Here is a 16,538-nt window from a genome sequence, read left to right as displayed (position 1 = left end):
GGAGCTGCCGGCGGACGGGTTTCGAGCCTGCCTCAGGACGGGGCTGTCAGCGGGTAACGTGGGGATGACCCCGCGCTGGGCTCGAGGCCAACAGCGCCGCGTCCTCTTGCGGAGTAGAATGGTTGACTTTCTCTGCTTCCGCCCGAAGCCTCATTTCAGCACGGGGTATCCCTCCGCGTCTCCCCCCCCCCGCCTCCTCCTCCGCAGCAGCTGTCCGGCTGCCCCATGCGATGTCCGTTCAACTGTCAGGTTAACCGCCCCGCCACATACCAGGCGAGACGCCGTGGGAAGGCGGCGGCTCCAGGCCGGGAGCCCGCAGGGAGGAGGAAAGGCGCTTGGGAAGTAGTTCCGGTGAGGAGCCGGAGGAGGGAAGTTACCGTCGCGCCGCCGCCGGGTGAGTAAGAGCGGCGCGGGACAGGGGCCACCGCCGGCGTGTCGCGCTGCTACTGCAGCAGCTGCTCCTCCTCCCGCTCCCTGCGCCCGGCGGGCTCTGCGGGCGGCCGCGGCTCCTCCCAGGGGCGGGCTGGGGGCGGGGCGGCCGCACTCGCGTTTCCTCCTTCGGCGCCATTTTGTAGCGCAGAGAATCCGCAAATAAAGAGCGGGCGGCAGCGCGGGGTGGGGGAGGTGGTGACCGCTGAGGCCCCGGGTCTGGGCGCTGAGGCGGGTGCGGAAGGTGCCGCCCTTGATGTGACAGGCCCGGCCCAGGCAGTCGGTGCGCGGGGACAGCGAGGCCTCCGCGCCGTAAGCAGGAGGTGAGTAGCCGAGCAGCCTCCCCTTCTCCCGGGGTGCCGCCGCTGCCGTCTCCTCCATCTCCCTCTCCTCCGCTCGGGATGCGCCCGCTGGAGCGGGGCCGGTGCGCACCGGGCACCGGGGTGTCCCTGTCCCGCTGCTTTTGAGGCTGGGGGCTCCGGGCCGGGCGGCTCCGGCCGTTACCTACGGGGGCAGGGCAGAAGCACCTAGAGCCATTTTGTGTGAGGCGCAGGCCAGAGCCCGGCTGGGTGCGTGAGTCAGGGCCGGGCCCCGGGGGCGCCCATTGTGCCCACCCGCCGCCTGGGGAGGCCCCGTTTTCTCTTGTAGGCTGCGGCGACAGCGGCCAGGACGGGTTGGGCGGAGCCCGGGCCCGCGGGATTAGGAGCCATTCGGGGGCTCTGCTCCCCCCTTCCACCGGCAATGAGCCGTAGCCCCGCCGCAGGGAGCGGCCTGTGCGCTCCGCTGTCAAATGGCCCTTCTTGCTGCGGGGGCGGCTGCTGCGGCCTGGCTGGGGCCGTGCGGGAGAGGTGAACGATTTCCAGTGGCTTGTTCAGCGTGGCGGAAGGGTCCGCTGGTAGAGGTGCAGCGCACTTGGGTGCCCGTCCCGCGGCGGCTGCTGCACATGCTTAGCTTTACGCTCTGTGCGGGTTTCCGGGAAGGCAGTGGGACTAGTCACCGTGCCTAAAGTTAGGTATGTGTAAAAATCTTTGTAGAGCCGGGGCCTTGTTTTGCATTTTTGTTTGTTTTTGTTTTGGAGACGCTGATACCTGTAGTGGTGGTTTCTACGCAGACTGTAACATAAAAATTAGCTGCCAGGTATTTAAAAAAAAAAAAGCCCCTAAAGCAATGTTATAACTAGAACAATTGAAATTAACTGCATCATTTCATCCCTGTATCTAATATTTTATGTCCCTTAACATACTACGGTATTGATGACCTATTGTAAAGTGGCATGTGAGATAAAATAGAACATTATGATCCTCAAGCATGAGCCTTTTAGTTCATGTGTCAAATACGGCAAAGTAATGTCTGCTATAATCAGCTTATAATAAGTTAAGAATTTACATAGAAATTTAAATAAAAACCCATCCTGTGTTCCAACTGTCTGTGTTAATGTGTTAGTATAGGTGAAATACTAATGTATGTTTGATATTACTGAGAGCAAAAGTAAAGGCTGGAAACTTGACAAGCTACCATTTGTCACCAGAATGAATTTTTGGGTTAAGATGCGCATTTTTTTAGTATGATAATGAATAAATTATACCATGTATAAACACTGAATTTGTGTTTATTTCAATAGGACGTATTGAAGATTATTCTTTAAAAGAATTCTTGTTTGTTCTTGTAGAAAATAGCACATTGTCATGCTCTTACAGAAAATTACAATAACCTTAGCAGTGAGCTTGATCATTCTTTCAGTTGAGAGCCAACTGAGGGGAAGCATCTTTAGCTATTGCACAATATTTAAAGGTTTCAGAGTAGTAGCCGTGTTAGTCTGTATTTCCAAAAAGAAAAGGAGTATTGTGGCATCTTAGAGACTAACCAATTTATTTGAGCATAAGCTCATCAGATGAAGTGAGCTATAGCTCACGAAAGCTTATGCTCAAATAAATTGGTTAGTCTCTAAGGTGCCACAATACTCCTTTTCTTTTTGACAATATTTAAAGTTGCTTATTCTTTGTGCTTTGCTTTTTAAAAAAAAAAAAACTTATTTTTTAGTAAACGTATTCTATGTACTGTGGTCAGCATCTTGGAGATGGTGGTCCATTAACATGTTTTCTTACCCATCTTACTATTGGCATGTTAATGACCTTTAAAATGAAAATTGATAAAATAACAAACAAGACCCCTTGGGTCTTGAGCTTGCAAATAATTAAGCATGCAATAACTTTACACTTTGAGTACCTCATGCTTAAGTGTTTATAGGATTGTTGCTTTACTGATTTATTTTATTTTTCCTTTTCCCATATCCAGGTGTGTATATATACACTGATAAAACAATAAGCAATATAAAACAGCCAGTCAACATTCAAAGACCTAAAACAATTTAGGTTGGCTTTTAACTCTCCTTCATGCTGCTGTAGATGTGTCAGTAGTTTTGAGGAAGATACTTAATGTGTCTCAATGTTGACTACCGGGGTGGTGTTATCAATCTGCTCTGTGTAGCTAAACCTCTCAAGTTTAAATTGCTAAAATACTGTGAAGTCTTGCTGATGCAGAAAGTCTGCCATGTTTCAGTAATAGGGTGTAGTGTTTATATAATGTACAAAAAAACTATTAAGAGGAAGTTATCTATTTAGGTTGCAAAGTCAACCCCTAAGTTAAGAAATGCCAGACTTGCATGAGCAACTGTAACATGAATTCTGACCCTTGTGCATCCATCCTGTGCACTGAATATTATTAATCCAGGAGGTGGGGGGGGGGGGGGAAATACACACTATCAGATTAAAGATTATATCATTATGCATATGCGGGGGTGGGTGGGAATTAAGATTGTACAGGAAACTTACATCTGATATTTCCTAACGTTTGAGCCACATGGCTTTGCAACCAATTAACTGTTTTACTGTAGAGTTTTAATATAATTTTATAGTTCTTAAAGGAAAAAAGCGTTAACATTATACATATAGCATCATTAGCATGATTTGAACTCTGAACCTTCATTGCCTCAGGACTCGTACTACAGTAGGAGAAATAACTTGGTTGATTAACTTCTGGTAGCTTTTGCTGGGGTGCAGGCAACCTGGCCTGGTTCTGATCGGTACAATGCCCCTAAAGCCTTGTGCTTGGTCCAGACAGAGATGGTTGTAGGAATGGAGCCCAGCTGTGCTCCCACCACTGCTTTTGCAGCTCCAAGGTGTTTCTGCTGCTGCAGCTTTGGCACAGCACCTAGGACCTGTTTTAGAATGTTTACATTTTGTCGTTTTGGCATGCTGCCAAAATTTCATCAGGCAAACAAGTAGCATATGGGAAAGAGCTGTCTAACAGATTGTAACTTCTCATGCATTTCATGGGACAGGCAAAAGGCACATCCCTATCTCCAAGGCTTTTGCCTTGCTGAATGTCAGACATGCCAAACAATGCAGGTGTTAGAATCACTTACAAAAATAAGTGAGCCTTTTATTATGAAGAGTGGTAGACAGCCTAAACATAGGGGGCCACTACTGGTTCCATCCTATGATGTAGAACAACTTGTGATGTTTTTGGATGACAGCATATGGAGCAAAAGTGATTAGTAAGACCGAGTATTTCCATTATGATCCCATTTTCAGTTGCTTAGCTCTTTCCAAAATTTTCATCTATTGAAATTTCATCTCAGAGCATGGTTTCTGCCCACAAATGGGTTGTTTTAGAAAGTTTGAGCAAAAAGACTTTGGTGGCTTTTCAAAAAGGGGGGGGAGGGGGCGGGCCTGGCAGCAAATGCTTCCCTTTTAAAAAGTTTGAATAGCTGTATCTCCACTTGTTCCGAGGTAAAGTGTCTTTATTTAACCAGGCTGAGAGGTTGAAAATTGCACTTCGTACATGCACTGTACTTCAGGTGCAACTTTTAAGTACTTTTTGCCACTGTTCTGTGCATGGCTAACATACCAGTGTGGTGTATGTACATTGATGGAGCCCTCTTTCATTGAGCGAGTATAGCTTTGCACATCTTTGAAAAACTTTAAGCCCTTGCCTTACTAGGCTCATCTAGAATGTTTTGCAGGGTTTAGCTTATATGTTTGGCTTAAAAAAAAATCATTTAAAAATTACATCTAAGAGTATTATGCTTACAAACGGTGAATAAAATCAGTTTTTAAATTTTGATTTTTTTAATTTAAATTAAGTACAGGCTATTTAAAAATACCTGTTTAACATAAAATTAGAAATTGACCACCTCTATTAAGACCTAAACTTTCTATACTCTATTAATCACTTAAACTAAATACAGAACTTTAACAGCGTGTCAGGTTGTAAAGAAAATGAAACCACTGACCTAGTGAAAGTCAATAGCTAAGCACCTCGAACCAGAGTTTGATGAAATGCTAAACCAACTTGTGACATCCGTAGCCTCTTCTGCAGAGACAATATTCTGTTCATTTCAGTTTATTCAACTAGTTCAATTTAATGACTAGCTCATTGAAAGTTAAGAAACCAATTGGGATTGGAAAAACATTTTCCTCTTCCAATCTATGCATAAAACGTAGGTGTGAGGATGAGATGATCTGCTAGTTCTAACATCTTGAATGACGTGGTGATCAGAAACAATCAGTTCACTAACTATATATGCTTCCTTTCTTTATAAATCGGTTTTAAATGCAAAACATATTTTGAGGTGCTAAATAAATAAATTTAAGAATTTAATGGAAAAAATTTAAAATGCTCTCTGTGCATTTTGATTTTTGGATTTCTATCTAAATAGAGCTTGACCGATCACAGGAAAAATTAAGCACCTAGTAAATAAATGCATCACTCATCATTGTCTAACATAAGTAAAAATTAAGAATTTGAATAAATGTTAGTGAAGCTATATAATTGTTTAAATGTGTATGGATCCTGTGTCCTAGTTAGCAAAGTGCCAAATTTAGCATAAAGGCTATATTTAGTTGCAAATCAACATATTTTAATAGTTACCAGTCAAGGAGAATCAACCTTTCTTTAGGAAAATAACTGAAGTACAAATAATGACAGGTTTCAGAGTAGCAGCCATGTTAGTGTGTATCTGCAAAAAGAACAGGGGTACTTGTGGAACCTTAGAGACTAACAAATTTATTTGAGCATAAGCTTTCATGGGCTACAGCCCACTTCATTCACTTTACAAATGTAAAACATGATTAAAATCAATGACTTACATCAAGGTTTCATGCTTGTTTTAAATCATGATTAAAATTGGTGATTTTAAATCAATCCACCCTGCTTGAAAATAAAGCACTTGCAAACGAGGTAATACCAAAGTTAAGGTTTTCTGCTTGTGGGTATACATCACACCATGGTCTTAAAATAGTTTCTCAAATTCTATATTACTACACTTGTGAATACACCTTACATTACAAAGATTGGAGGGCTGTGCTGGATACTCATTGTATGTTAATGATTTTTGAGGAGTCTGGCACTTCAATGGTTTAAAAAAGCCACATCTGTTTAAGGTGTGGAAGTGTATACTGTAATTCAAGAAAGTGTAATCTTACCTAATTACTGAATTGTGACACATGCACAACAGAGCAGAATTTAGGCTGTGAAGGCACCCTAAACTTTGGTGGTAACCATGCAACCTCCAGTGTTCTAAGTTGCTGTAGTATACTTTCCATCCATCCAAAACCTTACCTTATTTCTGTACTCTTAAGAGAAGTCTCCAGCATTCTTTGCCATCTTCACATCCCCTACAACATGGTCAGTAACACTCCCAAAGTTATTCACTTCCATCACGAATAGAGGCAAAAAGCAGTATGCATCCTAGGTTATCAAACTTTGATTTGAAGGCAAAACATTAATAGTGATCTCTGCAGTGTGAAAGTAGAACAACATTACATAGGTGTGATCTGGGACATATATTCTTGATATGTGTCGGAGTTAAGGTTTAATTGGGAGTGTTTAATTGGCCAAATAAGGCATTTGAACACCTAAAGAAACTCACATTAAGTCCATTAAAAATAAACTAGTATTAGCTTCTGACACCCACTGTAGAAAAACTTGATGACAAACAGAAAATTCCTTCATGACCTCTTTCTTAAATGTTCTGATTATACTGTATTTTTGAAGAGTTTCATTTCTGATAATCAGTGCAGATTTTTGGCAGTTGTGTACCATACATTCATTTTATTAGGAAGTGCACTTTCTGTATTTGAATTATTTGTCCTAAAAAAGTGTGGAATGGAAGGAGAGAAGAAGCTTCATAATACTTAATTAAGCCTCCCAAAATTATCTTGAAAATGTTCCACAAGGGTGTGTGATAACTGCTTGTCCCAAAAAAACCAAACTTGCTTATGGCAAGTGGGTAGATACTTTAAAAACTCAATTTTTTTTGTAACTGATCACTCAAAAGAAGCATTTGCTCTTTGAAAGTCTGAGATTTAAAAAAAAAAATTCAACTTTCTCCTGTGAAACAAAACAAAAGGAAACTTAGGTTTTCTTTGCTGCTGTCTGGGAGAAAGGTATGTGTTATGGAACACTAGAAAAGGTGTGGGATTTAAGTTCTTAAACACGAAAATCAACAGAATTAATTTTGTATTAGGAATTTAAAAATAGTTCATGCATTCATAATTGTCTAAAACAGTTACTGGAACTGGACTAGTATTTTACTTAAGTAAAAGGTTTTTGTTTTTTTTTTTAAAGTGGTCCTGTGGTCAAATGGGTAGGTAAGTTATACCTACCCATTTGACCACAGGACCGCTTTCTTTTAAAGAAACAACCATTCATTACTCTTAGGCCGGGTCTACATTACTGACCTACATCGGTATAACTACGTCGTGCAGGGATGTGAAAAACCCCCACCATGAGTGATGTAGTAATACCAACCTAAGCCCCTGTGTAGACAGTGCCATGTTGGCAGGAGAAGTTTTCCCACCAACATAGCTACCGCCTCTCTGGTAGGTGGATTAACTGTGTTGATAGAAGAGGTCTCCTCTGTCGGCTTAGTGTACCTTCATTAAAGTGCTACAGTGATGTAGCTGTGCCAATGCAGCATCTTAAGCATAGACTTGCCCTTGATGATCTTTTTGTCTTTTCTGAGTGTAAGTGTTCTTTATTGCTCTTAACATACTGATAAGTCTGGTCCTGAGGACAGCTGAGAAGGCTGTTGCTTCTACCTCTTGCGGCTTGGCTACACTTGCATGTTAGAGTGCATTAAAGCAGCCCTGGGAGCCCTAACTCCTGAGGTGTCCACACTGGCAACGCATGTAGAGTGCCTGGAGTCTGCAGCTGGAGCATTCCTGGTAATCCACCTCCAGGAGCAGCATAAAGCTTGCTGTGCCCCAGCTGAAATGCCCGGGCATCAGTATGGACAAGTTGTTGCATTACAGTGCTGTGATTGGCCTCCGGAAACGTCCCATAATCCCCTGAAATCAAGTGGCCACTCTTCTCATTGTTTTGAAATTGGTTGCAGGCATGCAGATATCCCCTTTCAAAGCTCCATTTCTGACAGCCGGCATGCTCATCTGCTCCAGGACTAAGCAAACCATTAGTGTGGAATGCCGCTGTTGTGAGCGGGTGAGAAGGGAGTCTGCTGCTGTCTGAACTTACGAGACAGCATGCTGACACACTCAGCCCCCCAAAACACTTTCCCCCCATACACACAACACTCCCTGTCACACTCCACCCCCGCCCCATTTGAAAAGCACGTTGCAGCCACTTGCACACTGGGATAGCTACCAAAATGCACTGCTCTTTGTGGCATTGCAAGAGCTGCTAATGTGGCCATGCCAGTGCGCTTGCAGCTGACAGTATAAACACATGGCAGCGTTTTCCCTGTTGCGGTCTCCAAAGGCTGGTTTAACTCCCAGTGTTCTACATCTGCAAGTGTAGCCAAGTCCTTAGATGGAAACTAATCATTGGTACCTCTCTCCTGTGTGTGGTTAAAAAAAAAAACACCCCAAACTGTCAAAATCCAAGTTGCTCTTGTCATAAGCTATGTCTATGCTAGGTGTGTTTTACCTATGTAGGTATACCAATATACTACACTGGCAGAGCTCTCCTGGTGTGGATTATAGTGGTAAAGATGCGTTCCATAGTTTGTTCTCTGGGCTTGTCTACACAGTGCATTAGTGAGCACCAATGGGGGTGTAAATTCTTGTGTGCAGCAGTGTGTCGTGAACTGTGCTGGTGCACACTAAAAGTTCCCAAACTGGCGTTGCCATAATACTGTTTTAAACTCTTTACTATGTGTCAGCAAGGTTGCATGCAGTATGTGACATGCTGCTGCACATAAGAATTTACACTCAGCTGATGTGCACTAATGCACTGTGTAGACAAGCCCTCTACTGGTATAGCTTGATCTACTGGGAAAAGTAGAGTTCAGCCACATAGGGATCATGTCTCAATACCCTGGACCAGTGGTTCTCAACCCACAGGCCGCTTATGGCCCAATCAGCATACAGCTGCAGCCCATGTGACATCCTCAGGGCCATACAGGGAGTATATATAGTGTGTGGATACAGCCCACATAACACAGAGAGCTGTATTTTTGGCCTACAATGGTAAATAGGTTGAGAACTGCCTAGACTGACATAGCTATTTCAACAGAAGTCTAGTACAGACATAGCCATCGACTATTTCATAATAGAATAGAGCCCATTTTAATGAATACCAGATTATAGGACAATGTTAAAACACTTCCAGTGTTATAAAAAAATGCAAGATGAAGCAGTGTATCGTAATGATTACAGAAACTGGGTGCCTTAGAGATTCACGTGGGGCAAGTGGTTTCATGGCCCTCTTGCCTTACCCGTTCAGCTCTAAAACTTTTAAAAGGCATATTGTTATCTGTGAAAACTAAACTGTGCACCTGAAATGAGCTTTTCTAGATAGAAATTCCCTTTACTTCCCATCCTCTGCACTTAAAACAACAATACATACTAAGAAATAAAAGTAAAATCTGATGAACATTTTCTGGGAACAAAGCAGTTGTTTTTAGTAAAACTCAGGTGTCTATTAGATCAGTCTTGCAAAACCAATTAGCCAAAATATGGCTTCTTTTTCTCTGCATCTGTAGTATAATGGACAAGCTAATGATACTTACTGAATGCAGTCTTGAAAAGTTTCCCTAGGAAAACACAACTGTTGCATGGTTATTATTCCCTTTTTATTAAACACTCTTAGGGAATGTTTTTCTGTTGCTGCCCTTTAACTATGGTCTTTGAGAACAGAATCTCAGTGTTTGGAAAAGGAGTTCTTGCACTCCACTTCTTTATTAAAAAACAAAACAAAAAACCCGCTACAGTGTGAGTAGAGCTGCATCCAACTGCATAGCGGCTTCCCTGCTTCACAAATGCTTTTCTGGTGGCTATACTACTTTCCCTTCCATCTAAATCACAGCAGGTTTCTAGTTTTGAAGCTTTCCTTCAGAGGGAGGAGGGGATCAGTCTCTTTTGTTGTTTAAAAGACTTATTTGGCCTGTGGAAAGCTGGAGTTCCCCTCCCCCCCCTCTTTCCCTGCGCTGCCCCCTGGTTAGAATTGGTTAAAATTTCAGCCTATTAAGACTCAGGCTTTGCCAAAAATAAAAATCATGAAGTACTTAGAGGTTATTTAATGTTGAAGTGTTGCAGAGAGGTTCAAGCATAACGGACTAGGGTATCTTAGTTAAAGAAACTAATTTTACTAATTTTTCAATTTATCCTCCAACCATGTTTGTGTATTCATAAACTACTTCCCCCGAGTTGAGTCAGCGTGGAATTAGTTTAAAAGTGTTAGACCCGCTTTGTTTCAAATCAATTTGTGGGAGAAAAGCCACTATCCGCCACTTTCTAAACATGCTAAATGTTACTCAGGAGCTACTTCAGTGTTCCTTAAATGCAGCCACCAGGGGCTCTTCATGCGGCTATAGCCTCCTGGATCGTGAGTGGGCTGGGGGAGAGGGGGACAAAACAGCAGCCCTTCCCCTGGCACTGTCAGCAGGGGTTGGGCCCTGCCCTCCCTCTGGAGCCACAAACACCTGAGAAGCAGCCAGCCAGTGTGAGTACCCCATCTTCCTGGGGGCAGTAGGGCGTGGGCTTCTGGCTTTCAGCTTCAGCCCTGGGAGGAAGGCAGTGGGCTCCATCCCCTGGCCACAGAGTTTCAGGCCTCAGCCACATGGCGGCAGGTGCTGGCCCTGGCCCACCCCTCCATCACTTCTGGTCCCTGCTGCGTCCTCCAGCCCTGCACTTTGGTGGTGCGACTGCAGGCCTCTGATTCCCAGGCTCCAGACGCAGGCTCACCCGCCACCCCATTTCCCCAAGCACCTGCTGCCTCCCTCAGACCCTTATTAATCTCTTCCCCCATCGCCCCTCACTGCTGTACTGCCTCCCTACCTGCCTCGCCATCTCAGTGCTTAATTTGTCCCCTGGCTTGCCAGGGCTGAATAAGTCTGTTGTGAAAAGTGGTATTTGTGTGTTTGTTAATATCACTTGTCCCTGCCTCCCAGGTAGCTAGCAAGTCTGCTGCTGAGAAAAGTGATATTAACAAACATACAAATATCACTTTTCACAGAAGTAGACTAACTAGCAAGCCTTAAAAAGAAAAGGCAACCCCCCAAATAAACAACAAAAATCAAGAACATGCAAGGCACCTTTTTTGTTTCTATTCTATTTAGTTCCCGTAAATAGAAACTGTACATTAATTTGAGTCTGCAAAAAAACCCTAAATTGCGGTGAATTGGACATGCATATTTGACAATTTTTCCTAAAATTGTAATTAACTTTAGGAAAAACAAATTGGCCACCAGCAAGAGTTGGTGGCTGCACTCTGAGGCCACCAAAATTTTTGTTGTGAGAAACCCTGTATAACTAGATTGGCAGTCCACTGCTGCAATGGTAAATCAGTCACTCACAGGCCAAAGAAATTAATGTTGTGCATAACTGAAAATGTAAAAGACCTGAAACTGCTATCTCTGCTATTTATGACCTTGTACTGAGTTCCTCTATCTCTTCTTAAACACTGTAACCAACCAAAAAGTTTAAAGTAAGTGATCCTTTATTTTGGTGGTGTTTTTCCATTGCCTTTTATGGTATTTGACCCTTTCCCATTAGGTTTTGTTATGTGTGTCATTACACCTGTTGCTACAAGGCATGACCCTTCAGAGCGAGAGACTTCTTCTGAGGACTTTGTTTCATAAACATTAGTATCCTAAATGTTGGTAGCCGTACTACAGAATAAAGTTGCAAACTGTCTCACTAGGAGAACAAACTGTACATATGTATGGCAGAAATGAGTTAACTGGATGAGTTCTCTGGAAGTTATTGCCAGGGTTAATAGCAAAATTATAGATGTTTGTTTAAATATGTAAGTCTGTAGAGTTTTCCTACTACACTTGTGAAAATAGAAATGAGAACACTTAAAATTGAAGATTGTCTTAACAGGCCATTCTTTTGTTAGTCACAGCAAAAATACTATTGATACTGGTATTAATGTTATCACCAAAATAAAATGTTACTTGGAAGTTCTACCTCCTGATGTTTGTGCTGGAAGAGTGAATAGCATGGCTTGTTATCAAACAGATGTTGTGTACTTCAGCATCTGACCTCGCTGATGTGTGGTTGTTGTGGTGTGGGTTTTTTTTGTTTTTTTAATTAAGGATGGGAATGCAAAGATGGGCTAACTTTCTGAACTCAGTAACTGGACCAAATCAGACTGACTAAGGTTTGTTTTTTCTTCCTCAGTTCACAATGACTAATGAAGAACCTCTCCCAAAGAAGGTAAGTTTGAAATTTTTCCCCATTTTTCCTTGTTTTGTTGGTAGCAGAGACAAACAGTTAAATTGTTTTTTTTTACTTTGTAGGTTCGCCTTAGTGAAACAGACTTTAAGGTTTTGGCTAGAGATGAACTGATCCTAAGGTAAAGTAATTGTTTTTTGTATAAACAAAAACTTTTAAATGGGATTTCTCTCAAATCCTAATGGGAAAAGTACCACTCTGTCCAAACTGTTATTTCTAAAGTACACCATGTAGCAGTACATGTAATTTGGTAGTTGACAATGGCCAAGATTTTCAAAAGTGATTTTGATGTTTGGGTGTCCAACTTGAAACTTATTAAAAGGGCTTGATTTCTCATATTGCTGCTCTCCACCCTCTGAAAAATCAAGCTTCTTTAAAGGTGTCTCAGCTTAAATATCCAGAACTGAGGCACCTGAAATCACTAGTCACTCTCAAAAGCATTTGTCGGTATCTATAAACATGTCCTTGGAGTTATCAGGGTTCAAAAAAATCCACTTTAATTGTAAATAGCATACTAGTATTGGTGAGTAGGGAGAATTAAGCAGCTAGAAACCTCTATATAATTTAAGCTTTTTATTTAAAAACAAGTTTCTGGCAGTCTTCACACCCCATAAGGATCTCTTGAATGTGGATCAAATATCAACTGATGCAGTGCTGTCTTTCTGAGGCTGCATACATTTTCTGTACCTCAGCTGCTTAACCTTTTTCCCCAAGTAGTAGCTGAGTGAAATTGGCAAAATTGATCCATATCACTACTGCTATTGGGAGTTCTTTAGCCAGCACTGAAACTGACAATCTTGTTTTTCCTCCACTGTTATGGAAAGCTGTCTGGAACAAATACACTGAAACTATTCAAAGGAGGGAACATCAGAAACAGACTTAGGAGAGCAAAAGAGACTGACTATATGGGGAAGAGAAAGAAGTCCCTTTCCCTAGCTATTAAGTGGGAGTATTTAAAATTGGTCAGATGTTCTCAGATTCTGGCTAGTAGGTTTTTGTAATTGTAAAAGTTGCAACAGTTTAACTTAAATCTGTTCACTTATCCCAATGTCAGGCCCTCTGATGAGCACAATCCAGTTGTAAACAAATTTAACTGTGTCCACACAGTTGGGATTGTGTCATTACAGGGATGGATGTTGGTTTAAGTAAATAGATTTTAAATAACAATTGTTAAATCATTGCAGATCTTGTATGTAGATCAGGCCAAATGAAGGGAATTCACCCTGTGTTGGAATACCCTCCTGCCTTTAAGCAGCTGGAAGTGGTAGGCTGGATTTTTCACCAGGCTGTTACTGCTGAACCTTGCTGGTGACTGCACCCCACCCAACCACCTGGTCTGTGGTATGGCCTTCATCCAGGAATTTTTCAAGCCTGTATTTCATGTTAGATGGCAAGTGACTTCAGAGTTGTCTTTGGACACAGGAATATACATAAGTGTTGTCTCACAACCTTGAAGTATGAAAGTTGGGACTCTTTATTTTGGTTTTTTTCCCTTAAGATAATGGAGTATTTACTAACTGGCAATATTCATGTTTACATATCTAGTATGTAGGAATTGTATAGACTGACTTTCCTTGGTTTATATTTTGACAACTTAAAATGTTTCAGTGGTGTCTGTGGGAATCTTACTGTCTGTATATGTTGTGCACCGATTATCAGTGCACATTTGTGGATAATGTTTTGCTGTTCTTAAATGGGGCTAAAAGATGTACACATGAAGTAGACAAACATCGCATCCTGGCACTGGTTACATCAGTGAGTAAACAAATCATTAACTTGAAGTTCCACAACAAATACTGTCTTTCCAACTCTTTTTCAAACTGGTTACATGAGTACTTTTTAAAAATAGATCTAGCTGCACCTAGGGGAACCCAAATTCATTATAGCTCTGCATGACAGCAGCTGCTGGTTTTTTTTTTTCCACTTTATCAAGTAGCTTACTACTATAGGAATGACATTCCCCTTGCTTATACAGACAGCTCAAGAGCAGACTATGGTTCCAACATTTATCATGGAATCCTGCCTTTAAGTCTGCTTTGTTCCCCCCCATGTCATTCCTAACACTGTTTCCACTCTACAAATGGCTTCTGTAGAGCACGTATGTACGTTACTTGTGAACTGCATGAGGCTGAAAATGTGAATAACGTAGCTGAAGTCAACGTTCTTAAATCTACTCACCGCTGTGTCTTCACTGCAGTGAGTCAACAGCTGATGCTTCCCCGTCGACTCCACCTCTTGCTCCGGTAGAGTACTGGAGTGGATGGGAGAGCGCTCAGCAGTTAATCTATTGTGTCTAGACTAGACATGATAAATCAACCCCTGCTGGATCGATCACTGCTCGTGGATCCTGCGGGTAATGTAGAGAAGCCCTTAGAACTTAATGTACAAGGTAAGTAACTTCTTTCTTTGAGTAGTGTCCCTATTGGTGCTCCACTCAGACTCCAGAGCAGCATTCCTGGAAAGAGGATCACGCTTCAGAGCTGGATCTAAAACTGTTGATAAGACTGCTTTGTCAACAGCAGCATATGGCTGCCTGGAGACATATACCAGAACAAAGTGTTTGGAAACTGTGTGAACTGATGCTCAAGTTGCAGCTTTGCCAATTTCTGAGTCTACTACACTTTTCAACTATGTATGTGTCTCCCAGACAGTGGATGCACTGTGAATGTCAGTTGCTAACTGCAATAGATTCCAAGCATGAGAAGCACTGCTTGAGTCCCAGGGACCCTGGTATAGCACACTAATGACAACCCCTGAGCAGAGTCTCTTAGGGGGTGGTAGTGTTGGGGGGGGGGAGGGGGAGAAAAAGAAATGGTGTTTAATGTAGGGGAAAACCCTAAAACAAAATAGAGCTATAAAGTAAAAGGAAACAATGTAAACCTGAAGCAGGCATGCTAGATGCTCTGTTGCAGAACAATTAAGTAATGAAGGGTGGTGGTTTGACCTCTTGGGCACAGCTCTGTATCGCCTCTGTATGGACATGAGGAAGTCATGGGATGAAGAGGCACTGCTACCAAAAATCTCAGATTAAAGGCGCATGGAGGGCATGCGCATCTGAAGTGGAACATACAAAGGGAGGCTACTCAGAGAAGTCATGTTCTAAGGTTGAACAATTGCAGCACAAATGTTGAAAACTCCTCACTATACAGGCAAAGGAAAATATCTTCCTTATAAAAAGAAAAGGAGTACTTGTGGCACCTTAGAGACTAGTGTACACTTTTCACAGTATGCATCTGATGAAGTGAGCTGTAGCTCACGAAAGCTTATGCTCAAATTGGTTAGTCTCTAAGGTGCCACAAGTCCTCCTTTTCTTTTTGCGAATACAGACTAACACGGCTGTTACTCTGAAACCTATCTTCCTTATAGCATCTTCAAAGTTCTGATCATCACCTTTCCAGAAGATGAACAGCTTGACTAACTGAGGCTGTTTTAATCTAGCAACAGTCACAGGTTTATTATTTTGAATGACTTTTAAAATTACTTGCAGCTAAAACCACTTGGATTTGGACTAAGCTGTCTTCGTTGTGACAAAACCGTGCATGATTGGCACCATCTTTCCTACCTGAGCTTTGACAGATTTGGACAGATTCTGAGGGAGTTGCAGGGTACAAGCCTACAGGTTGAGTCCATAACCTATCTAATGAAGGAAAGTGGGAATACACTTGGCTATTGTTGAAGGGAAGGCATTGATCCACTCCAAGAAGGCTAGGATGTTGCTTAAGAAAACTTCTTGTCATTGTTCTCCGCTATTACTCTGTCCAAATCATCTTTTTTTAGTGAATGTTGGTTAGAAGGTTGTGATGGAACACTTCTGGCAGAACCATAAGTAATGATAGCCTTGACCCAAGTCTCTCTTTTTGGGTAAACCCTGGGAATAGTGGTGTGGTGGTTCCACTTTTAGTAGTGGATTAAAATTAGATGTCAATGCTACTTTTTCTGGAAATGTCAGTTAACAGTATTAAAGCCCATAAAGTGTGTGTTTGCTGTTGGAGCCTACCAATGGTAGACAGTTTTTGTTTTTAAGGGAGCAAGAGCCCCAAAGATCATGTGGAACAAATTACTCCCCTACCTGGATGACTATTGTGCATAATTTCGTTATTCCCCTTTTTATTAATCTATGTATTAAACCAGTAGGAGGCTAGTGAGGAAGTATGGGCTCTAGTGTCAATCATCCAAGATAAGTTATGCTTGTATCGCTGTGGAAAGCAACAAGAAGAAATGCCAGAGATCTGTACAGTAAATTTTTTAAAAGGATGTTGAAAAATTGAGTTAAAAAAAACTAAAAGGTTTCAGGTCTTGAAAACATGTCCTTCAATGAGAGACTGAGGTGCTTCAGTCTATTAACCTTCTCTCTAATAAATCAGATATCAAATTTGTACATTAAGTCCAGAAAGGATCATTAAATCATCT

At 42.1% G+C, this 16,538-nt stretch overlaps 1 protein-coding gene across 3 annotated transcripts in view; it reads left to right on the top strand.

The window, feature by feature from the left end:
- Window positions 1–256: 256 nt before the first annotated feature.
- WTAP (WT1 associated protein) overlaps window positions 257–16,538 on the top strand; it is a 36,878-nt gene continuing 20,596 nt past the window's right edge. For 2 of the 3 annotated variants that reach the window (XM_048844110.2, XM_075126843.1), the window contains exons 1-3: window positions 618–752; window positions 12,075–12,110; window positions 12,194–12,249. In XM_048844110.2, coding sequence (XP_048700067.1) covers window positions 12,081–12,110; window positions 12,194–12,249 — 86 coding nt within the window. In that variant the 5' untranslated portion in view covers window positions 618–752; window positions 12,075–12,080. Of the gene's footprint in view, window positions 395–617; window positions 753–12,074; window positions 12,111–12,193; window positions 12,250–16,538 lie in introns of those variants that run through there. The other variant, XM_048844111.2, reaches the window with a different exon arrangement.

This window comes from Caretta caretta, chromosome 3 (genome assembly GCF_965140235.1).
Source record: "Caretta caretta isolate rCarCar2 chromosome 3, rCarCar1.hap1, whole genome shotgun sequence".
In the NCBI taxonomy this organism is placed as follows: domain Eukaryota; kingdom Metazoa; phylum Chordata; order Testudines; family Cheloniidae; genus Caretta; species Caretta caretta.
Note: the sequence above shows the minus strand (reverse complement) of the source record. Positions and strands in the feature narration are given on the sequence as shown.